Here is a 25,069-nt window from a genome sequence, read left to right as displayed (position 1 = left end):
TGGTCAGCCACAAACTTTAGCTCAAATTGCATTGTTGCGTGGGGAGGCGTTCAGGGGGATTGTAGCCACACCGAAGTCTTGCGTTTTGCACCTCGCAGTATTCGGGGTCCCAGCAGGCGCTAACGCTTGGCATCCGTGGCCCAATCATCATCAGTGGTCTCCTTCTGCCGCATTCACACCCTTTGCCGGCTATTTTTTCCTGATAGGTAGTCTTCCCTGTGCAACATTGTGTGTGGGAAAGTCATCTTACAGAGGCCAAGCTTACGTGGTCTCCAGGGTGTCGAACCGGAATTTTTTCGGGTTCGGTTCGGGTTCGGGTTCAAGCCTTTCTGGTTCGGTTCGGGTTCAGTTCCAGAGCACCATTCCGTTCCGGTTCGAACCGGTTCGAACCCGTTCGAACCGGTTCAAACGGGTTCGAAGAAAAAAAAAGTAGGCGTCTTTTTTATGTTAATTTTTTGTGCTCGTTTTTCGTTTCCTTATCAAATCGGCATAACAACAAATTCATAGTGAAGGTTTCTTTGTCCAAATATTTTGTCTTCGCCAAACTAAAGCGACCCTGCAACACTTTTTTCAACTTTTTTCTAAATCTTGAGTGCTTGCAGAAACTAGTCAACAAGCGCATTAGATTATGGGGTCGCAATGTGCCTCAGCCAAAAATGACTGCTCTCTCCTCGTCAGTTATCATAGAAACTTGCTCAAAATATTTTTCTCTCCTTCCCGGTCTTCGCGTTCTTCGACCGCTGAATGACGTCATTACAGCGGTGTAGCGGCTGTTTGCCGGCTTTCCTTAAGTTGCAGAATAGAACGCATTTGATAGCCACTTTAAAAAAAGCCACAGAAGCGAAGAGAAATGGAAGGTGTATCCGCAGCAACTAGCAAATCACGCACTGTTGCTCTGTGCTGGCAATAGCGATAGTTTTCGCAGTGCTTCCAGATGCGAAGAAGAGTGAAAGCGTTTATCGAGAGTGTGAGATTTATTTATTTATTTATTTATTTATTTATTTATTTATTTATTTGTTTATTTATTTCTTTATTTATTTATTTATTTATTTATTGTTGGGTTTAACGCGCCAACGCAACGCCGACGACGAGGCGCGCCATATTCGAGGGCTCCGGATTAATTTTGACCACCTGGGAATCTTTACGTGCGCCGAAATTTCGGATACACGGACGTTTTCGCTTTTCGCTTCCAACCGAAAAGCGGCCGCCGCGGCCGGGAATCTAAACCGCGTCTGTGTGCTCAGCAGCGCAACGCCTTAGCCACTGAGCCACCGCGGCTAGTGTTGAAGAGCTCCTTTAACTGTACTTGCAAAATGTTTTCTATGGTAGTGTGACGAGTATGTGGCGCCGACTGCCAAGCGTGGCAGGTGGAATTTAGAGAAATTTCCTTCTGCTCATCTTTCATCTCCTAACAGAACTGTTACAAAGAAACAATGGCTATAAAAACTCATTGGACGGCGTGTATAGGACGGCATTGGATAGGGAACCACCGGAGATAGGAACTTGGCGACCGGTGACAGCGTGTGGGCTCTAGGAAAGATGATAGTCAAGTGAAGTCACAAGCAGCAGTAATGATCACTTGTAGAGAGAGAGAGAGAAAATGAAGTTTAATTCAATCGAGGCAATGTTTAAGAGAGGCGTCCTCATTCGAGGGGGCCGAATCGACAGCCGTTTCCATCAAGAACAACTGATCTTCCAGGGCGCAGCTGGCCATGGCTGTCTCCCAATTCTCTATGGAAACGTGAAGGTTGGATGGATCTACGGCACACTAGTCGCAGCCGCCTACTATGTGTATGAGGTTCCCAGGCTCTCCACAGAATCAACGCAATGGAGAGAGTTGTGTCCCGTCAAAGAGGTGAAGTCTGGAGTTGTGTGGGAAGGTGTATGCCCACAGGGTGCGGAGTAATGTTTCCTGGTTAATCGGTAGCGATTTGTGCGGGGAGGAGTACGTTCTATGGAAGAGGCCAGAGTGCTGAGTAACTTCTTGGTCTGTGACTGCAGGATGCATGCACTCGGGCCGGGCTTCATCAGCACCGGCTAAGCGAGTCAAATCTCGAACCACGAGGTTGGTGATCTTGTTTGCCGTGGATGCCAGTATGAGCTGGCGCCCATACAATCGTGACTGGTCTCGTTGGTGGTCTCTGGTTGAACATCGGAAGTGTTGTAACATGCAATCGACCGTTGGCAAAGTTGGGCCACGCCTGCTAAGGGTCTGTTATGAGAGTTTTGACGCCGCTTTGGCTAAGCGCATGTACTATCGCCGCTTCCTCAGCTTAGAGGGGGCTGTGTTCGGCGGTTGAGATGCTACACCTGTGGGAGGCTGCAGAACGGTAACACAAAGAGAAGGTACTGAAGAATGCTATCGGGCGGCTCTTGCATCAAACCAGTTGATCGTCCCTCCCTTTTTTTCTTGCAGTTTAGTTTCTTTCCAACTGTCTCCCCTCATATATACACACGTTTTGAAAACTCTTTGATGAATATACAATATGCATTAGGCAATTAGTTATTAACTTTAGTCCGAGATGTCAATTTTAATATAGCAACAACATAATTTTATTTATTTGTAATATACTGCCAGCCACCTGTTGGCAGCCAAGGCAGGAGTGGTTACATATTGATACATTCAGCACTGTGGTGCAGCGGAGAACTCGCAATACGGGCATAAAGAAAGACCTTTTACAGCATTCAGGCGGTCTTCACATAACTTTTCGGCTACTTTGTGCGTGACAAAATTTCCTGATTTGTCGAGAAGGAGAACGCTGCAAAATTTCCAAATGCCAAGGACCCCAAAGATGTCATGTTTGGTCCGACCGTCGAATCCGCCTTAACTGACCCGCTAATTCTTTTAATCAAAATTAATCAACACGCCAGTCCCAATAATTCACATTAGCTCATTCACTCACCTAACTAATGTCAACTTCAACTTCAACTTTATTGAGCATTTCGTACATAGAAATGCGAGGGCAAACACAAAAAGCTGCAAAACTGCAGCTTGACGAGGTGTTTGCACCTTACAGTTGGCGTGGCAGAGCAGAAACAGGAGTTTAAAGCATACGAATAGGAAATAATCCTAAGAAAATAAATCTCCCCTTAACATGTCGATATTACATACAAACATAAAAGAAAGCATTAAAACGCACTATAGCTCACAGTTTGTAAAATATACTTATTAAATGAAATACATACACGCATATAGGCACTCATAGGTACATACATACATATAAAGGTTACAAACCAAAACAGGGTACACAGGTACATAAAAAGAGAAATATTGGATGTGTACGGAACCTGTGTAGAGACAAAAAAAGCAAAAGACAAAACTTGAAGAAAAAGTCATGTTACATACAGGTATGCATACACTCATCAAAATCTGCACTACAGAAGTATCCACAAAAATAAATACACACAATATTGGCAAAAATCAGTGTACGGTACTTTTTAGATGCTAAAGTTTGCAGGGAATGATGACAATGCCAATAAAACGCTTGAAAAATATTACAAGTAATTTTGGCTAAACCAAGGTTGCCACGAGAGACAACGCTTAATAGATTGTCAGTTAAAAATGTTCTATGTTCAGCAGTAAACGTTTCCTTAAGTCTCACTTAGAAATTGTATTTATAGCTATGCCACTCTAGGCTAGGTTATTTAAAAGCGGGCAGTTCGGGATTGCAACCATTCATTGTCCTAATTCGTTCTTGAAAACGGCACGAACCATGTACTCCTTCCCCTAATTTCGTACGGTACGTCCAACGGTTTTCTCAAACTACCTAGACTTAGATAGGCTGCACCGTTGTGTTGCAAGCTAATTTTATACTTTGTTAGAAGATTAAAGTTGTAGATACATTGGACAGGAAGCAAATTATACTGCAGAAATAGTTCGTTGGTGTGAGAGTCATATGGTACAGTTGCGATATGTCGAATGGCCTTTTTCTGAAATAAATGCAGCTTATTAATATTTTTTGCGGAACTGGTTAACCATACGAGGCTGCAGTAATTGATGTGAGCTGTGAATATAGCATGATAAAGAATAAGTTTAATATTTGATGTAACCACAGGCCGTAACCTACAAAGCACCCCACACGCTCGAGATAAATTAGTGCAGACGTGATAGACATGGGCATCTCATTTTAAATGTTCTTAAAAAACAATGCCTAAAGTTTTTATTTCACTAACTATACAAATCTTTTCAGATCCGACGTACAAACTGAGGTTTCTGTCAACAGATCTTTGAGCTGGTGAAAATAACACCGCTTTAGTTTTCTTAGTATTTATTTTTAACGAGTATGCTTTAGTCTATTTGTGAAGCTTTGCTAAATTTGCTAAATGCAAAAGCTGAGTAGTATCACACGATTGAAAGAAAATGTTGGTATCGTCTGCGTAAATAATAAAATGTGCAATGTCAGTAATTTCTACGATATCATTCATATAAATATTGATCAGGATTTGCCCTAGAAGACTGCCTTGCGGAACTCCAGCCCTTACTTCTTGTGAAGAAGAGTTGTGTTCCTTTATTGCTACGACCTGTCGCCGGTTACTTAAATAAGATTGCAAAAGAGTAAAGCCCCCGGAATCCGTAATGTTGTAATTTTTAAAGCAATGTTAAATGACTAATTCTATCAAATCCTTTGAAAAAGTCTATAAATATAAGTAAAGTTACCTTCTTTTCTTCAAATCCCTGGATTATTCATTCTTTTTGCGTTAGTAAAGCTAATTCATTGGCATATGTTTACGAAAACCGAACTGTTTTGATGATATAATAGAGTGTTTGTCACAGAAGGACACAAGGTGTTTCGCGATTACTTTTTCTAGCCTTTTAAAATAACTGGAAGTACAGAAACCGGTCTATAATTGGAAAAATTGATTTTGTCCCCGGATTTAAACAGTAGCGTGACCTTAGCTTGCTGCATCTTTTTTGTAAAAACACCAGTAGTAAGGCATAAATTACATATATGGCTAAGCGGCGATACAAGAAGGTCCAGTACAAGCTTAATAGGCCGAATCTTAAGCCTATCGATGTCTATGGCCTTGCTATTTTTTAGTGACAAGAAAATCGACCATATTTCCTGAGGCGTTACCGGAGAAAAAAAGGCTCTGTGGGGGTTAGAATCCTTTAGGAAGCTCATAGCGCTGTCATTGTGGGAGCATTGCATAAGATTCGTTAAATAGTGATTAAACTTGGTTGCCAGTTCTTGACCCTTGAGTGGTTTATTATCTACTGTCAATTCAAAGTCGTCGTACGGGGGGTAAGTGGGTGCAAAAGTTTATTCAATTCCCGCCACATGACATCCCGCCGGGAGGAAGCCTCAGAAAACACATGTTCGAAGTACATTTTTTTTAGTATAGCGTAAGAACTTTGTCACAAAGTTTCGGTACTTTTGAAAGGCTACAAAATCGTCCCTGTTCTTTGTTTTTACAAACTTATGGTACAATATATCTTTTTTACGGATCATCTTCAGACATTCGTCTGTAATCCATGGTTTCCTTATATTCTTATTTTTCTTGACCATCTTAAGAGGAAAATACTTTTTAAATGCATCTTTATATGATTCTAGAAAAGTATCGTAGGCATCATCTGCAGTGGTGCACAGGAGTAAAGGGTTCCACCAAATAGAGGGAACGAAAAGTAGTCAAAGTATTCTGATTAATATCGTGAAAAGCGAAAGATTCGGGGCATTGCTTACATCTTAGTATTTCTGTGTGCATTGAGAACATATATATAGGTAAATGGTCACCTATATGTACACGAGTCACACCGGACATGGTACTGCTACTTGTACCACTGGTTATAAATACATGAATAAGACTTTGGGAAAGACGGCCCATACGAGTCGGTTCTTTGATCACGTTCATGCAGCCGAAATAACCGAAAAGGAGCTCTAGATCACGCGAATGTGCGCTTGCCTGTAATATGTTAATGTTAAAGTCCCCACCAATAGTTATTTGTAAACCATAAGACGAAACAAAATTGAGGTCTTCTAAAAATGCGAAACAATTTTCGAGTTTTCCTTCAGGGGGGCGGTACACAACAACAAAAATAGCATTTTTACATTGCACCGTTAAAGCTTCACATCTGTCGTAACTGTAGAAAATTCGTTCATTGTACTAAAAGAAAGCTGTGTAGACACGAGCTGTAACACACCCCCACCTCGCCGTAGGACCTATTTAGAAAGAACGTGTTGAAGCCCGAAAGGCGCAGCACTTCTGTGTCACTCGTATACCAGGTTTCCGTTATCATGACAACGTCGAACTTGAAACTTTCAAAGCTGCGTTTTCTTTTCTTGTAGTTTCACATTCTTCTTTCATTTCCTCGTAGCTTTTGTTGAAGAATTGGCAGCCTTTTTGCATTTCCACATTTTCTTTCCTAGTGGTTTCATATTTTTTTAATTTCGTCGTAGCTTTTCTGCATTTCCCTTACTTCTTTTCGAAATTCACGCTTATGATCAGCGATCTCGCGTCTTAGGTCAGCAATGTCAGTTTTCATGACCAAAGCAATGCGGGATTATACACAAGAGCACACAATAGCAATGACACTGGGTGGTTGGCACCAGAGGCAACAGAAAAAGTCACTGAGTAAGTGAACAAAGATTACTGCAGAATATTCAAACCTGTGAAATAGGAAGGCGACTATCAGGCGACCGTTCTGTTCGCTGCCTCCGCTGCCAAGTGATGCTGAGGTGGACGGAGCGTTCTTTTAAAGGATCCACTTCGTCACGAAAGCCACACGTGGTCCAGGAAACAGGGGGTGTTGCGAGGCGATGTGGCGAGGGGGTGTGGCGAGTCTACCCGCTAACCCGCACTAATCGACTTCAATCCATTCACCTCTTAAGGTTAAGGTTAAGCAGATTCGAGATAACATAAAAATGCTATCAAATATACTTTAAAAGTGGAAATTAGGATTCCCCATTTTTTTTAAATATCATGTTCTCTTATAGCAGTAACCGAAAGACACAACGGCACTGTATACAAGAAAACGTTACGTTAATTTTCAGAACTGCGAGTGTTTGTGTCTCAGTGCTGTTTGTATATAACTGCCCATTCAAGCTATAAGTGGAAGATATGGATGTATTGTTGATGGTGTCCCTGAAGGCCTTCACAAGCGCACAGGGATGCATGCGAATTAACAAGAGATTAAAAACTTTACGCGATTTTAAACACCATGTAGAGAAACCATGAAGAATATTCCATGATATGTTGCCTCGTAATATGCGTTATAACTTAAGTTATTCTAAACGTAAAAGATCATTGGGAGAGATGGGCAGTGCCTAACGCAAACTCATAGTATATACGGACAACTTTACATTAAATTGAGGGAAATAATTAGAAGAGAACATGATGGGCCTTGGGAACTACAGATTACGCAAAATATTTCATGGTTCTGTCTGGGGAGTGGCAAAATATCTTCAGACGCAAGGTAGGGTAGCGAACTGGAAAACTAGAAATCACATTTTTGAAGCCCCGGAACCGGTTCGGAACGGTTCCTTCGATTCGTTCCGGTTCGGGTTCAGTTCCAAAATGGCGGAAAAAATACGGTTCCGGTTCAGTTCCGGTTCCGGGCAAAAATTCGGGTTCGGTTCCGGTTTTCGGTTCGGTTCCGGTTCCGGTTCGACACCCTGGTGGTCTCCCTGAAGTCGGATTCACTTCTAAACACAAGCACGTCGCTGGGTAGACATTTTTCTGAGGGCAGTACGGTATATCACCTCTTACGTCAAAATATAAAACGCCAGAGGCGAACAGGTGGCCGAAGTGATGAGGAAAGAAGCAAGCAGCTTTTCTCGGCCTACGCACATAGAAAAGCCAGGTAATTACCCTGTAACAGCTCTGTTGTAAAAATGTTCCGGATGTTCCGCTTCGAAGGCTTCACGCAAGCTTGAAAGGATTATTTAGAGCCACTTGATCAGCTACTGGACTGGCTTTGACATACAGTGTGATGTAGGCCGAGCGATAACTGCAAATTTAGTACTTCAGGTAGGACGTATGTGGTGCTGGAGTGGTCGCACAAGCGCCTCCCGTTGAGGCAGTTGCGCAGACGCAGAAACATTCTCCACGAAAAATCTCAGTTAGGAAAGCAAAAATAAAAAAATTATGCACATTTAAAACAAAATTTAAGGTTATATTGTCAGTTTGAATATTAGTTTATTTTTTTAGATAGTGCGTGCGGTGGCCGCAGGATCCAAAGGAGGGGGGGGGGGGTCAGGTGCGGGCCGTTTTTTGAGGTGGAGTTTCACAACTGCCTACATCAAAGAGCTCTGGTTGCAAGGACTCCAACAAGAATAATTGATGCATTTTGTAGTGCACAGCGACTCATTGTTGCCAAATCAACTTTGTGAATGCTGTGCCTATGCCTCTTGTAGTTTTCTTGCTTTCTGAAAAACGTTCACGTGCATTCACCTTCTAGTGCTTAGAGTTCCATGAAATGTCATTACGACTGCGTAGCCACATAAATATGCACCTTTGCACATCTGTCTCAATAAACGGAACTCCTGTTAGATGGAACTAATTTTTTCAGTCCCTTGAAGTTCGTTTATCGAGAGTCTACTGTATACTGAAGAACTCTGCCCTTAGACAGTGCTTGACAGTTGACCCCGCGTGGGCAGAAAGCACACATCAACTCTTCGCCCCCCCCCCCCCCCCCTTTTCGTCTATGGAAAAAAGGTGGTGTAAATTGCTCCGGTGTAAATTGCTCCTTCACTGTGACGCATTTAACAGCCTGGATGCACGTTGAGTATGTCAACGCATCAATTTATTGTGAAACGAAAAAGGGCAGCTCGAGCGTGAACTGCTACGACTGACTTGTGGATTGGAGCTTGTCATTGTAGACATTGTCATGGTAATGAATTGGCATTTACAGTTTGTTCCTTCGTAATACTAGCTTCATTGTGAAAGTTTTCTTTTCCACCCTGACTAGAATGGCAAAGAGCATTTTAATTTGCGGACGATTTAGTGTTAGTCCGTCATTTTGACTCGAAGCACTGCTGTTGGTGTTTTTACCGCCCTTGCATGAAATTTTTCTTTGTATGTGTGTGTCTGTGCACGTGCATGCTGGCTGGCTGTTGATGTGAGCAGAGGCTTTCAGTGGAAAAAAAAGTAAAAGCAGTTCTACTCAACATCAAAGCTGTCAGAAGTGCAGAGCAGTGATTCGCCATAGGCGCTGTGGCGCCATCCATTGTTGCTCTTTGCTACCACCCCTCACACTCTTCCACTCTTTGTCTCATTCTTCGCTTGATGAATTGAACGGAGGTTGGTTCAATGCAATTCAAATTTCCCGCCTTCGCAGTGCTCGCGCGCGTTCTCCTGGGACAGCTCGTGTCTTTACCTTTTGTTTCTTGTTCTGCCCGGAACAGCGCAAGCATGAGTTCTGTTCTTTTTGTGCCTCTGTTCATCTCGCTCGTGCCGGAGCACGCCTGTGCCATTTTGAATGCGTCATTTTTTTCTCCCGCAGCCACTTTTTTGTTTCGCTTACTATCATAAAAGTTCTTACTATCAGACCCAACAAGCGTTCCTAACTAACTGGACACGGGGATTGCCGGTTAATTACATATATTTTGCCTCAAATATACTATCGGCGTCAAATGAAACGTGAACACGAAAATATGAACCAGAACGTGCAAAACTGAAAAATGCTGTTCGTAGAGTTGACGCTATTGGTGTATTTAGAAATCCGCTTTTCCCAACTTTTTTTTCGTAACCAAGCCACGCACCATTTTGGCTCGCATGGAAAGAAATTGCGTTATTTGTGCGTTCAGGTTCATATTTTCATGTTTGCGTTTCATTTGATGCTGATAGTACCTGCAGTTCTCTTTGCCCTAAATAATGGGGACATGTATGACAAGTGCGAGCTGTTCAAGGAGTTTTGAACGGTTCTGCCCATGGAAACCTCTTGTTCAAGTACCCTCTCAACTGTTGGCTGGAAGGCTGAATCGAGGATCTGGGTGCGCGACGCCGCGTGACTCCTGTGGCTAGATACCGTGACCGCGAACGAGCTACGTCGACAAGCCGGTCCCGTAAAGTGCTCGGCGCTCGACACGTGCTATGCAGGTGTACGACGCGATCCTGGCTGGCCGGACGGACGCCCGGTCGCACTACTTCAGCCTGCAGTACGCGCTGTACCTGCCCGTCGCGGTGCTCGTGCTGGGCAGCCTCTTCTTCGTGGTCCTCTCCTGGTACATCGTGGCCGACCGCACCCACTGCGCGCTCCTCACACAGGGTGGGTGGCGCTGCTTTGTCCTCGTGCACAACCGCTACGTCAGTGCGGCAAAGTTCCTGTGGTGCAGAGTTCCGTACTAATTTATGTACTGGAAGGAAATGTGCTGGTGCGATTGCATGGGAGCCGCCACGTCAGCTGCAAGTGTTCGCCTCTTATTTGGCCTGGCTTGCAACACGCCTCCTTGTGGCTCCTGATTACGAAGGGAAAAAAAGGGGCAGCATTTTGTTTTCTTGTTTGTCAAAGCTTGAAAAAAAAAGATTTTGACAGTTTTTCACTGATCAAATAACTTTAACTAGTCTTTTAAAAACAGTAGTTATGGTTATTGCTGCCACAGGCAACTTTCCAGCTTGCTTGCGAGCCATGCCAGTATAAAAATAGAACACCTCTGCACAATACATGATGGCACGCTCAGTGAAGACCAGTTTTGCTGAGGCATGGCCGCCAGATGTCCCTGTAGTACAGTTGAACCTCGATATAACGAACCTCGATTTAACGAAATTCGCGATATAACGAATTTTTTCCAGTTTTCTACGAAAATTTTGCTAAATCCATGCATTTTTATCTCGATTTTACGAAGTAATTTTGTGCGGCGCTTTCGATTTAACGAAGTCACGGCGAGAAAGGAAGAACGAAATTCCGGTCGAGGCACGTTTTATTTTGCCTCTCAGAGCCTACATTGAAAACATTAAGTACTCACATTTACTCTTAAAAGGCTAAAATGAAAGAAAAGCGGTGAATTATGCGGTTGACAACAATTAAAAGCGATAAAAGAAGCTGCTCAAAAACCGCTAGCGGTCATGAACGGTTTAATAGTGCCGCCACCATTTTGACGTCTCCATCGTTGCCTACGCCAGCGCCCTCTATGCTTAGGCTGCCGAAGCCTACCTTCAAGTGTTTTTTTTTTTACGCGTCTTTGCTCACGGTGCTGCTGCCCTAGGTTGTGCTCGCTGATAACCACATTAATATTTTGTTCGTCCATCATTAGATGAGTCTTATAAGCAGCATGAGCACTCCAAGGGAAAGAAAAGTTCCGAACAAGAGCCTGTAGAAGTGTCAGTGAAACCGACGGTAGACCGACGGCCACCGAAGTGATGGATGCCATCGACGTTCTGCGGAGGCACGCAGGCGCACGCGAATGTTTAAGAGCAAGCCTTGTTAGGGCTGTCAGCATACGAGCGTCACGTAAAGCCCACCCTGGTCAAGAAACGCCAAGCACTGCTTACGGACTTCTTCACTACGGCTTGAACATCGAGTGCTGGTGGCAATAAATTGCTCTCCGAACGTGGTCAAAACGTGTTCATTAGACAGCTGCGATGCGGAGAAATCGGTTTCTTTAGGGCTCAGCGGGCATACAAGTAATTGCTTAATCAAATTTGGCCAGAAGATATTTAATGTAAGCTTTCCACTTTAGCGGGAGCACGTAAGCGCTGCTCCACAAAGTGAAGCGGTCCGTGTGTACTCCGCTCAATTCTCAATCATGGCTTTATCTCGAGTGTCGTGGTTGCATCACGCGCCCATACTGCAGAGCCTTTGTGCATGAAAAAAGTCTTTAGAAAGCTTTATAGCTTTCTTTATAGCTCTAAAGCTTTATAGCTTTAGAAAGCTTTATAGCACCCTTCCGCTGTTGGCCCGCCGCACCCCTCAACGCCGCGGCTAAGCCTACTACTGAACGGACGAAAAGAGGCGTAACTTTGAACCAGCACCTCGCCGGGGTGAAGTTCACGGGGCACGGACGCGGGTTCAATGGACTAACAGCGGCGTTTAGTAGTGACCAAAATGAAATAAAGAAAAAATGAAAACCTAGTCTGTATCATATTTAATGAGGCGTTGCGGAAAAAGCGCCGGTTTTACGACGACACGAACTACGGTCGGCTATCCGAATTCCATTGCCTAAGTGTTGAGGCTCTTAATTCACACAAGTTTCGCGGCCAGTTTTAGTACAAATTTCGCTTTAAGTGGAGAGGTAACTACATAGCAGTTGTTTCTGAGCGATGGGCAAGGTTTTGAAACCTCAATAACTGGTTAAATTAACTGTAAAATCGAAACCTCGATTTTACGAAATTCTCGATTTAACGAAATTTTCGCCCGCAAGTACGACTTCGTTATATCGAGGTTTAACTGTATATACTGTTAAACTTCGATATAACGAAGTCGTACTTGCGGGCGAAAATTTCGTTAAATCGAGAATTTCGTAAAATCGAGGTTTCGATTTTACAGTTAATTTAACCAGTTATTGAGGTTTCAAAACCTTGCGCATCGCTCAGAAACAACTGCTATGTAGTTACCTCTCCACTTAAAGCGAAATTTGTACTAAAACTGGCCGCGAAAATTGTGTGAGTTAAGCGCTTCAACACTTAGGCAACACAATTTGGATACCTGACAGTAGTTCGTGTCGACGTAAAACCGGTGCTTTTTCCGCAACACCTCATTAAATATGATAGAATACTAAGTTTCCACTTTTTCTTTTTTTCATTTCGGTCACTACTAAACGCCGCTGTTAGTCAATTGAACCCGCGTCCATGCCCCGTGAACTTCACCCCTGCGAGGTGCTGGTTCGAAGTTACGCCTCTTTTCGTCCGTTCAGTGGTAGGCTTAGGCGCGGCATTGAGGGGTGCGGCGGGCCAACAGTGGAAGAAGCTTTCAAAAGACTTTTTTCATGCACAAAGGCTCTGCAGTATGGGCGCGTGATGCAACCACGACACTAGAGATAAAGCCATCATTGAGAGTTGAGCGGAGTACACACGGATCGCTTCACTTTGTGGAGCAGCGCTTACGTGCTCCCGCTAAAGCGGAAAGCTTACATTAAATATTTTCTGGCAAAGTTTGATTAAGCAATTACTTTTATGCCCGCTGAGCCCTAAAGAAACCGATTTCTCCACATCGCAGCTGTCTAATGAACATGTTTTGACCACGTTCGGAGAGAAATTTATTGCCACCAGCACTTGATGTTCAGGGGTGATCCAGCTGCGCCATTTGCGCCATTTTGCTACAATTGTACTCTCCTGCGCCCTGCTGCGCCCAGTGGTGTTTTACTTGCGCCAAATGCTCCGAACCGCTTGAACCCGGTCTTTCGGCCGAGAGTTGTCCCCTCAAACCAGCTGAAGCGAGAGACAATCTTTCTCCCGCTGACCAGCATGATGGTTCCTAGGTTGGCAACTTGGAGGAAGCGGTGCGCTCGATTACTCGGTTGCCCCAGCCGAGCTCCGCTCATGGTGCAGCCGTAGTGCAGCAATAGTGCAGCCACGGTGCCGCTTCAGAGCAGAGAAGTGGTGATTCGGCAAGTCGGCATGCATACAGACCGATGGCGTGGACCGCAACGGAGTGGTTTCCCGCGCTGCTGCAAATAAGCATAATGGCATTACTTCATGTGTATCGCTTGTAGAAAACTAGCGATTGACGTTCGGCCACTCGTGACAAGATGCACAAACGAGAGTCTGTTCTTTTCTGCGCTCGCGGTGAATCGTTTTATTACAGTGCGGCCTTATAGTTAGGGCTAGTGCAGTGGAGTAGCGCTAGCCAAAACTGCATCAGCGTAAGTTTAAACAACTTGCCGTTTGGGATTTTCGCAGCGGGTTTCTCTCTTTTTTTTTCATAATTCGCGTGGCGGTATTGAAAATAAAGCCCTTCATATTGCTCTTATCCACCGCCTGAGTGGTCGGGAGTGTGGTGCTGGTGTTGGCAATGAAAAGCGGCTCGGGTGGAATTTGGAAGAAAAGGGGATCTCATGCCGTGGGTTGCTCAAAAGGGCTGAAGACATTATTTCATCAGGGTAGGCTTTATTAACAGAAGGCAACTCTGCCTTGAGCCACACCCTCTCCGAGCTGAATGAACTTAATAAGAAGGCAAGCAAGGAGCAATAGTATGGTGTGATGTGTGTAAAGTGCAATATTTTCTTTCTAAATATTGTCGAGCCGGACCCTCCGAGCTGGATGAACTGAACGAAACGGCAAGTAAGAAGCAACAAATCAGTGCAATATGTTTGAGATAGTGAAATCTTTTTATTGTAAATAAAATGGGCACCCTTTTGGTATCAGTAAGTTTTTGTAATGATTACTTGGTGTTTTTTTTTAAGTTAAAGAAACACTTGTCATCTGCTTCACTTGCAGCGGTGGCTAAAGGCTATGGGGGCACACATTTTTGGTGCATTAGTTACCAGCTTCAGAGTCTACAACTGTGGGGAAGTAATTAGTGTCGCCTGAATGGTTGCCAGCCTTCTTTGTCTCCAGATAAATGAAGCTGCAACATAAGTTTTGTGCTGCTCCCAAGCTGCTCCAAAATCAAGCTCTGATATAATAGTGTGCCAAAATAACATTTTTTCGGCTCCAAAAATTGCTCCAATAGTTCGAATGGCTGGATCACCCCTGGATGTTCAAGCCATAGTGAAGAAGTCCGTAAGCAGTGCTTGGCGTTTCTTGACCAGGGTGGGCTTTACGTGGCGCTCGTATGCTGACAGCGTTAACAAGGCTTGCTCTTAAACATTCGCGTGCGCCCGCGTGCCTCCGCAGAACGTCGATGGCACCCATCACTTCGGTGGCCTTCGGTTTCACCGACACTTCCTCAGGCTCTTGTTCGGAACACTTTTCTTTCTCTTGGAGTGCTCATGCTGCTTACAAGACTCATCTAATGATGGACGAACAAAATATAATGTGGTTATCAGCAAGCACAACCTAGAGCAACAGCACCGTGAGCAAGGACGCGTAGAAAAAAAAAAAAACACTTGAAGTAGGCTTCGGCAGCCTAAGCATAGAGGGCGCTGGCGTAGGCAACGATGGAGATGTCAAAATGGTGGCTGCACTATTAAACCATCCATGACCGCTAACGGTTATTGAGCAGCTTCTTTCATCGCTTTTAATTGTTGTCAACCGCATAATTCACCGCTTTTCTTTCATTTTAGCCTTTTAAGAGTTAATGTGAGTACTGAATGTTTTCAATGTAGGCTCTGAGAGGCAAATTAAATGTGCCTCGACCGGAATTTCGTTCTTCCTTTCTTGCCATGACTTCGTTAAATCGAAGGCGCCGCACGAAATTACTTCGTAAACTCAAGATAAAAATACATGGATTTAGCAAAATTTGGATAGAAAACTTGAAAAAATTCGTTATATCGCGAATTTTGTTAAATCGAGGTTCGTTATATCGAGGTTCAACTGTATATCGGTATAAAACGCATGTCCTGGGGTCGGGTGTAGGGCAGAAAAAACAAGCTCCAAACCGCATTTGTTTGAGGTGAAACGGGGTGATGCCTTAACGAATGCATGTCCCTTGTCCTAGTGCTTCTTCTCACGTCCCAAAGTTTTTGATTGCCTTTCTTTTCTTAATTGGGGGTCCCCCAACCTTCCCACCTTGTGTCCTTCTTGCACTGCCGCCACGCTGCTTTCTTGAGTAGCAGTTGAAATCTTCTTCCTTGGCAGTAAGCTGATCCTGAAATGCGTGGCATGGAATGTGTCTTAACCACGTCATTGTCGTGCTTGAGTTTCCTGATCAGTCTGGCTTTGTATCAAGAAGGATGCCACCTGCCGCCACAAGCCCATGGCCTTGCAAGACAGCAGTGGTTTTCTCTCTAGAGCATGCACTGAGGTGTCCCGGAGGGCACCTGCACAGCAGGCAGTCATTGGAAAGAAGGGAAAAATTGCCATTTTTGACTGAGCACACGCAGTTACTGCTGCAGCCTACAGCACCCACATAGATTACTGATTGGATGGTCCAGTTAGTGCACAATGTAATCAAAGGATGTGGCCAGAGGGCTTGAGAGAAGGTGCAGCGTTCACGGTTTATAGTTTGGGACACATTGTCAGAACTTACGTCGTTTGGCGGACATTGTATGTTTCAGCCACTACACCAATCCAAGATCCTGTAAAAAAAAAAATTGGTATTCCTCTTGTGGTAGTGCATGTTTCTACAGTTCACCTAAGGAGTCCTTTCAGCACCAACAAATTTTTTGCTAACACCAATGTGTTCATTTAGATTTGAACTGTTTTTTGATAAAACATAATCTCAGGTGCATGCCACCCTCAGCATGATAAGCTGCACTTAAAGCTTTCAAACCCTTTTTTTGTGGAGTAATGTGAGGACTTTTAAGTCCTCAAGCAGGTGTAGTGTGTTGACTGTGGCTAAGACGAAGGTGTCTTTCCATAGACAGCCGTGTTCACTGCTGCTGGCTAAGAGCAGATGTTAATTCTAGAAGCTCATATACTGCATTAGTTTATACCACAGCTCCGTACAGCAGACAGCATGTAACCTCGTATTTAGTAGAACAGGGAGTTTCTCAAATTTGTTTCTGTCCTTTGGTGGAAAGTTTTCTCCTTGTAGTGTATGAATTTGGCACAAGTTTACACACTCAAATTTAGCTTGGCTGTCTAATTTTTGTGCAGTTATTTTGTCGTAGCTGTTCGAACTGCATCGTCTTCATCTCGTGGAAATAGGAAATATTATCAATAAATATTCTCGTAGGGCTAAGTTTATTTAGCAAACAACTTGTGCGATTGCTGCGGTTTTCTTTTTCGCAACCTCCTTGGATATGACCTTTGCAACATGTTAGGTAAGGGAAAAAAAAATGAACAGGGAAAAAAAGTCTGACGCTTAATTAGAAACCCCTACAAGAAAGGGAAACGGTCTTTTTACATGGTGCAAACGTGAGTGCTGGCTCCCGCCTCGATCCTTTCAGAGATGCTCAAGGAGACGTCGGGCTCTGGCGGCTCCCTGGAGAGCGTTGCGACCTGCACTATGCCTCTGCTGGGAGAGAGCGTTGTGCGGAGGAAGGAGCGCCTTCGCTGACTCTCCTTCAGCCCACATCTTCCTTGTTTTTGACAATCTGTAGCCCAACCTGAACGCACCTTTCTTCCGGCACGTCCTTTTTGGCGTGCCCCGCTGAGGACCCGCTAGTTTTTACAGCAGGCAACAGCTTCATTTTATCACAAGAGGTGGAAAAGTCTAGTGACTGTAGAACACGAGTTTCACTTTGCGCACGAGTGATGTTAGGGCAGCTAGGTCCGCATATCGTTTTTTTTTTCTTCAAACGGACAGTGAAGACAACGTACAACTTTGGTTTTAGTTGAAAAGTTGGGACGCTCGTGACTCACCACAGTTTTATTCGATGTGGAATGTATTAAGTGTTTGAAGAGGCGGATTTTAAGCTACGGGCTAAGAGCACCGTAACGTGACGTGGCGGGTGCCCTGTGACGTTTGTCATAAGCAGCCGAAGGAGTTGTTGTAGAGGTTCGCCAAGCGTTTTAATGACTGGACCGTGAGTGCAGTCAGGTATCACCCCAACAGCGCACGGCACCGAGAACTCGTTTCAAAAGCCAATGCGGGACAAGAAGCCGGAGCGACTCTCTGCATTCCATTGCAAGCAGTGTGCAGGCCCTGTTTTAACTCCCCAAAGTCTCTTTCATAGCCTCACCAACACCTTGTAGTAGTACTTGCGTGCTAATTTTTACCTCACCTATACCGTTGTATAGTGTGTGGACCCCTGACAGCAAGGACTCTACTAAAACTCAACTGCCAAGGACGTGGAGCTATGCTGCAGTGGCTTGTGTTTCGTCACGGCGCCCCACTTGGCTTCCATTATTCCTATCTAGCTATTCTTGGCATGCACGCTGTTATCCCAACGGTCACAGTAAGACGGGTAAGCAGTCTGGGTGACTCCATCAGTCAGACATGTCACACAGTTGACGACAGCGCATATTTAAAGGGGGGCCTAACCCAGGTCAGACAGTGGTGCTCCTTTCGGGGATGTACAGTGAGGGCCTGGAAGGACTCCAAAAAGTGCTGGACTAACTGCCCGCGTTGAGCTTAGATGGGAAAGCCTCAGCAGTGCCCCAGGCTGCACTCGGTGCATCTCCGAAGACACCGCCTTCTTGAGAGGATGGAGAAATAAGCACCAGTCTCGTGAAGATGCGTAATAAGGCTCACAGCTGTCCCTACCCTGAAAAGGCAATCGTCCAAAAGTGCAACAAAATGTGCCACGAACACATTCGCAGGCACGATGTGCTATTCACTGTGTGGCCAAGACACCCAGTTAAATGGGGTGGCTGGTAGCAGAGGAAACGTGCTACAAGAATGCTGTTGGCATGCATATTACAGGTATTGTCTGCACGGAGGAATGCGCGGGAGGTTGTCCTTGATGTCAAGGTCGTAGGTACTCTCTGACGCTCACCTCACCAAGACCTCCTGGTACTTGGTGCCATCGATGATTCAACGAGTGGGGCCAGGCTCTGAACCTAGTCTTGAGCATCATGCCCTATTGAGAAGGATGAGCTTGAAAAACTCTCATCGACCTTTCGCCTCGTGTGATCTCTGGAAGGGGGCTTGGTTCATCAGAAGACCACACAGTTATGACGCACGTGACCGCTCCAAGGTCAAGACCCACCATGGTGGCTCAGTGGCTAAGGCGCTGCGCTGCTGAGCCGAAGGACACTGCTTTGATGCTGGCCATGCAGGCTGCTTTTCAGATGAAGGTGAGAAGTGAACACGACCGTGTGTCAAGGTTTCGCCACACTTTGTTGCAGATGCCCAGGCGGTTGAAAAAAATCCGGAGCCCTCCTCTAAGGAACACCCCAGAGAGCAGGCGTAGCTTCAGTTGGCGTTAAACACCGCAGTCAGTTGCTCCAGGGCTCAGGTAAGCCTTCGCTCCCCCAAACTTGCCACTGCTTACACCGCAACTGTTCTTCAAGCGCCTCTGCCCCGAAGAACAGCGTGGAAGATTGTGCCTGGCTTGAATTTGCATTGGCTTGCAAGCTTAGCACTGTGGGGACGAAAAAAACAAGTATGGACCCTCGGTGCCATCTTAGAAAACGGCAAGTGCGATTTGGTCGGCGTTCTTTCAACTTCAAGGGCAATTACATTGTTGCCAGAAACACTCGAGAGACGGCACTGCATCCCTGCTGGTTGTAGCAATAGCCTCCAACTCTGGTTGGTTTCCCCAGCCCCTTCGGACTGAAGCCGTTTGTTAATTGCTGTATTGCCACAAAGTGGCATCGTCTTTTTAGGGGCGAAACCCCTTTGGGGCTGGGGCTGTTGGCGTCTCCTCTCATCGTCGTCGTAATCGTCATCTCATGTAGACACGATACCAAAACACCGGGACACTTGTTTACGCCTCGTGCTTCAGAGCTTCGAGCTTCAAAGACAAGAGACTTCTACAGCAAAGCTGTATACCTCTACCTCCAACGATTTCATCTCCATTGGCAAAAATGCGAAAGCGCCAAGAATACACCTGTACGCCTCGAGCTTCGCGATCGCTGCGCCGCCTGCCGCCGCTGCGCCGCCTGCCGCCGCTTCTCCGTGGCGCTTATGGGATGTCCGCTGCACAGCTGATAGTGGCTCATGCAGTGTTTCGGTTCTCTTTCGCTTCTTTTTGCCTCTCCGCGCCATAAACATATTGTTATGGTGATGCCTGTAAGCAAATGGTATGTTTAGGGCACTTCAAAAAAGAGCTGCGTCCTGATTAGAGTGCTCGAACGCCAACAAGAGCTAACTCGGGACACGGTACTGTGCGCTTCTTCGCCGCTCTTACGGGCGTCAGCGACGGCAGCGGCATATCACCACTGTCACCTCCAAACATGTCAGGCGCAAGTGAATTCTATTGTCGCCTCGTTTAGACCTGATATTGGCACAGTGAGAGGTCGGTTTAGTTTTGCAGCGCGGACAACGAATTCGGCCTTGTTTTGAATGTATACGTCGTACAAAAATATCATTCGATGAGGTGATTACCTAATACCTGACAATAACTTGTGCCTTTTATAGGAATAGAGGCCACGCGAACATGTTAAGTATATTCCAAGTCTGTGGGTCATTAAACACATGCCCACTCCCGCCTGATAGCATGGACCAAAAAGAGTTAATGAAACCACGGAAAAATAAATGGTGTGCTAAGTCCGGAAGCAATGTAATAGCTCGTGCGGGAATGAAAAAACCCAGTGCAGCTTTGGAAATCCTAGAGGCGTTCGTCTAAGGCAAGATAGGACTTGCTAAACCAACTAGATGTGAAATGCACTGATATTTTCCAAGACAGGGAGGGGGAGGAGGGGGGGCGCTTAACTGTCGTGTACAAATGCGGAGCGAAATCAAGGAATGACCGTTTCAGTAATCATACACAAGCTGCGCATTCACCTTTATTTTGTTTCTCGACTTTAACGAACAGCTGATCTGCAGACACATATTTTGAACTAACGAAGTTCACAAGTGATAAAAGGTGTCGTTAGAAGAGTGTGGTATTTGATAAGGCCCTCTGATTTCACTTCTGTGCTAAATTCTGCAGGCTCCCTGTGTCATATGATGATGAATCGAAGAAGTGTTTAGTCACGGCCGCGGATATAAGCGGAGGATATATGTAACCGATGACTGTTTGGGAAAGCTCACCTCGCGACAAGACGACCCAGCCGTAAATTCTTTGTGCTGACTCCCGCATGTAATTTTGCATCATTAATCGTACTTAATGCGTAGAATGTCCGTGATATTTATGCCACATTGGTTTGTTCATCAATATCCGAGATATGAAGCGCAACTGGCGGGCTATCAGGTATGAGCGCTCCGCTCGATTACGAAAGCACACGAAGCCAATTTACATCGCAGTGTATAGCCGTAGCATGAGCATCTGAACGAACTCTGCTTACAAAGGTACCGTTAGTAAATTTCAGGGCAGTGGAATTGCAATCAGCTCCATGCACATATGCCAGTTTCGTGACGCCGACTTCTGACACACACCTGGCACTTATGCGGACCGCATGTACCACAGTAAGATCGTGTACCACAGTAATAAGCATTTACACTCTCGTAAATACGCCAAATTTGCGAACGGAGTAACTGCTCCACATTAATATGTAAATATCAATCGCGAACGTGCCTCAAAAGCAACGGCGACAGTGGTGAGTGGGCCGGCGACGACTCCCGCGGCGCCCCTACAGGCAGCGCTTGAGGCGTATACACTGCAGGCTTCACCCCTCACCAGGTTTCACGTTAGTGGAGATGGCCTTGGATTTTTTTGTTTTGTTTTGTTTGAAACATCGCAAGTTCCGGCTGCAAGCCCACAAAACGGCCCTCAATATTACGGTTAATTTTATCAGCATCAGCCTATTTAACAAATAATATCGCAAGTGAAGTGTGGTAAAGCAGGTGGTGAGCCACTACAGATTCTTTGTTCTTCCTCACTGAGCAACTTGTGCGAGTGAAGTTGGTGTTGTTAAAACTGGCGCGAGTGTTACTGTGACGAGGTAATCTTGGGATTGGAGCGCAGTTGTACGTTGTCTTCACGGTCCCTCTGTAGCCTCACCAGTGCCTTAATTTTCGTAATCACTTTGGAAAAGAACAATAGTTAGTGTCGCACAGGGTATCTTTTTCCGAACAAGTTTTTTCTCGTCGAGCTGCTATTTTTGTACCGGGAGTAGCACCTTGAAGATTGACGAACCTGTTAGCACCGCCCACATTGCCAATGCCCTCAATGCTCCAGTTGTTATAGTTGAGTACGTGTGTAACGACAGCAGTGTCATACTTGGTGACACGAGATATAAAAACATGTCGCAATGGCGGAGGAAAAGGCGTATAGCTTGCACAGAGAGCAGCCTCGACTGCCTGGTAGGTTGTGAATTTTACTGCACTCCCCCCATTTTTAGGCTGTGCTTTCAAGGACGGTGCCATCGGCTACTTATTTTTTGTGTGTTATGTGTCTCTCGCAAAGCATGAAATGGAGTGCCTCGCATATGTCTGCACCCTGCTCCCAAAATACCATAGCAGCGGGCATATTTAGCAGCGATAAAAAGTCTCAGGTTAACGGTTGTAACTGTCCGTTTCTGCACTACTGACGTGCACGTTGCCTTTGCTGGTAATCGCCAATGACTGCCCTGCTGTGCGGATTGCTTTCTGGATGCTCTGACCTTTGTGTTTTGCTTATTTTATTTACTCTGGCTGTTTTTCCCAGCTTTGTTTTGTCTTTCTCGAGCAGCAGCATCGGTTTTTGGCCGCTTGTTTTATTTCTTGACACTTTCATTTAAATTCACCTTCATAAAAGTTTCATTTGTACAAAAAGAAAATCGTGCTATTTCTTCAAAAAAAAAAAAAAAAATCTGCAGAAATTCAGAGAATTCTATAATAATGCGTAGCATTCTTATGCCGCTTGTCTAGATTATGAGTTCTTTACAGCCAAATTTTTCGATTTTTTTCTATATTCGGTCCGACCAGTCGTCTCCATTTACACTGTTACAACGATTAATGGTGAAACTTCCGCGAAATCTGCATTTTTATGGAAATGCAGGGCATTACATGGTCCTACATTCTTTGGCACTAATTTTGCTTTTGCTGCATGTTCCTGTAAGGTAAATTTCGGTGTTTAGAGCAATGCTGTTTAGTGCTCGCCTTATATTGAAAGCTCAGTATATATACATATATATATATATATATATATATATGTATATATCGCGATTTTTTGACTCTCCAAACTGTACCCACACCTTACAATCGTGACCGCCTTATAATTGAATAAGTATGGTAACTTTTGTCTGAGGTATACTGAGCTATGTGCTTTTTTCGGAGCTTGGGGCTAGTATAGATAAGGCACAAGTGTGCACTTGACAGTCGTGATGACTTTTAGTTCAGTCTGAAGGACGGTCATATTTGAATGGGATGCAAGGTGAAGGTATCAGGGAATTTTGCATGCTTGGAGCATAAGTCTGGGCACTGCTGAGGGAGGAATGCTAAACCGTGGGCATCAGTGGGGAACACAACTTGATGCAATTTTCAGTAAGGAGTACCTTTGACAGCTGTGTACACGACAATGGGTGCCTGCAAAGCACGGAAGGCGGTGTAAATTGCTCCGGAGCCCTTCACTGCGGTGCGTCTAACAGCCTGTATGCACTTTGAGCATATTGACGCATCAATTTATTGTGGAACGAAAAAGGGGCAGCTCGAGAGTAAACTGCTACGACTGACTTGTGGATTGGAGCTTGTCATTGTAGACATTGTCGTGGTAATAAATTTGAATTTATAGTTTTTTCCTTCGTAATTCTAGCTTCATTGTGAAAGTTTTCTTTTCCACCCGCACTAGAATGGCATAGAGCATTTTAATTTGCGGGATATTTAGTGTTAGTCCTTCATTTTGACTCGAAGCACTGCTGTTTCCTTCAGGGAATTGTTTGGTGTTTTCACCACCCTTGCATGAAATTTTCTTTTGCGGTTGTGTGCGTGCATGTGCATACGTGTGTGCGTGTGTGTGTGTGTCTGTCTGGCTGCCTGCATGCATGCTGGCTGCCTGGCTGTTGATGTGAGCAGAGGCTCTCAGTGAAAAAAAGTTGGAGAAATTCCACTCAACGTGAAAGCTTTGAGAAGTGCAGAGCATGTGATTTGCATAGAGCGGTTCTTCGCTCTTTGCTAGCACTTCTCCCCTCCCTATCTCACTCTTCTCTTGATGAATTGGACAGAGGTTTGCTCAGTGCCATTCAATTTTCCCGCATCCTTTCACTGCCCACATCCTTTCCTTTACCCTTCGTTTGTTGTTCTGCCTGGAACAGTACAATCAGGAGTTCTGTTATTTTTGTACTTGCTTTAACCTTGCACGTGCTGGAGCCTTTCTGTGTCGTTTCGAACGCGTTGTTTTTTGTTCTGCTGCCACTTTGTTTCGCTTATCATCGTAAAAACCCTCCGAATGAGCATTCCTAGCTAGTAAATGAACGTGGGAGCTGCCGGGTAATTACACAAATTTTGCATCAAATGTACCTGCAGTTTTCTTCGCACTAAATAGTGGGGACACGTATGACAAGTGCCAGCGCTTCCAGGAGTTCCGGACGGTTCTGCCCATGTAAACCTCTTGTTCAAGTACCCTCTTAACTGTTGGGCGGAAGGCTGAATCGAGGGACAGGCGGCTATCTTTTCAAAGCCTCTGTGTGGGTGCAGGACGCCACGTGACTGCGGTGGCTAGATGGCACGACCGTAAATGAGCTACGATTACAGGCGGGGCTTCTAAGTGCTGTGCACTTAAGTGCTCGTCTTAAGGGCACACCACCAGATCCTTGAAAGGCCGGCTGCCTGCCAGTGAGGCTAGTGAGATCCTTGTTGCTGTATCGTTTGTTCAGTGCTTGTTTGTCCAGCCATGTTGTACACCTCGGTATGAGGCGTACACCTCGTGTGCATTGAATTTAATGTAACCGTCTGAACTGCATCACGAGTTTCACATTTTTTTTTTTTTTTTCAAGTTGAGTTCAGTTTTAATAAGTGAAGTTTTGCTTGTGAGTGCGGAAAAATCATGATCAAATATTGCCTCCATTGATGTTGATCAGATCCACTTTGTCTTCAGATTAGAAGAAAGAATATGACAGTTGCACCTTTTGGTGCTTGCCTAGGGGGCAGAAACTTGGAGGCTCACTAAAAGGGTTCAACTTAAACTGAAGACGACTCGGCGAGCAATGAAATGAAAGATGAAAGGTGTAACATTAAGGGACAAGAAGAGAGTGGAGTGGGTCGGGGAACAAACGCGTATTAAGGACATATTAGCAGGAATTAAGAAGAAGTGGGCGTGGGCAGGGCCTGTAACACGAAGGCAAGATAACCGTTGGTCATTAAGGGCAACAGAGTGGATCCCTAGAGAAGGCAAGCGTTGCAGGGGGCGGCAGAAAGTTAGATGGGCAGACGAGATCAAGAAGTTTGCGGGGTAAATTGGTCGCAGTTGGCACAGGACAAGGATAATCGGAGATCTATGGGAGAGGCCCCTGCCCTGCAGTGGGTATAAATAGGCTGTTGATGATGATGATGACTTTGTCCTAATTAATCCGCAGGTGTTCTTCACACTTTCTCTCGTGCTTAGTGTTTTGGAAATTTGTTGCGCGGCATCCGGTTTGCTCCTCTGTCCGTGTGATGCTCCTTAGGGGCACGGCCAAGTTCCCCGGT

At 45.1% G+C, this 25,069-nt stretch overlaps 1 protein-coding gene across 3 annotated transcripts in view; it reads left to right on the top strand.

Moving 5' to 3' along the window:
• The window catches only part of Spin (lysolipid transporter protein spinster), a 67,252-nt gene that overhangs the window by 40,873 nt on the left and 1,310 nt on the right, over nt 1-25,069 (top strand). The window contains exons 10-11 of one of the 3 annotated variants that reach the window (XM_077679180.1): nt 10,036-10,204; nt 18,709-18,818. In XM_077679180.1, the coding sequence (XP_077535306.1) occupies nt 10,036-10,204; nt 18,709-18,773 (234 nt within the window). In that variant the 3' untranslated portion in view covers nt 18,774-18,818. Of the gene's footprint in view, nt 1-10,035; nt 10,205-16,865; nt 17,722-18,708; nt 18,819-25,069 lie in introns of those variants that run through there. The other 2 variants (XM_077679178.1, XM_077679179.1) reach the window with 2 other exon arrangements.

The sequence above is a fragment of the Haemaphysalis longicornis genome, unplaced genomic scaffold, assembly GCF_048455015.1.
Source record: "Haemaphysalis longicornis isolate Haplotype H1 unplaced genomic scaffold, Haemaphysalis longicornis Haplotype H1 scaffold_7, whole genome shotgun sequence".
NCBI lineage: Eukaryota > Metazoa > Arthropoda > Arachnida > Ixodida > Ixodidae > Haemaphysalis > Haemaphysalis longicornis.
The sequence above is the reverse complement of the archived record's forward strand: the minus strand, read 5'-3'. Positions and strand labels throughout refer to the sequence as shown.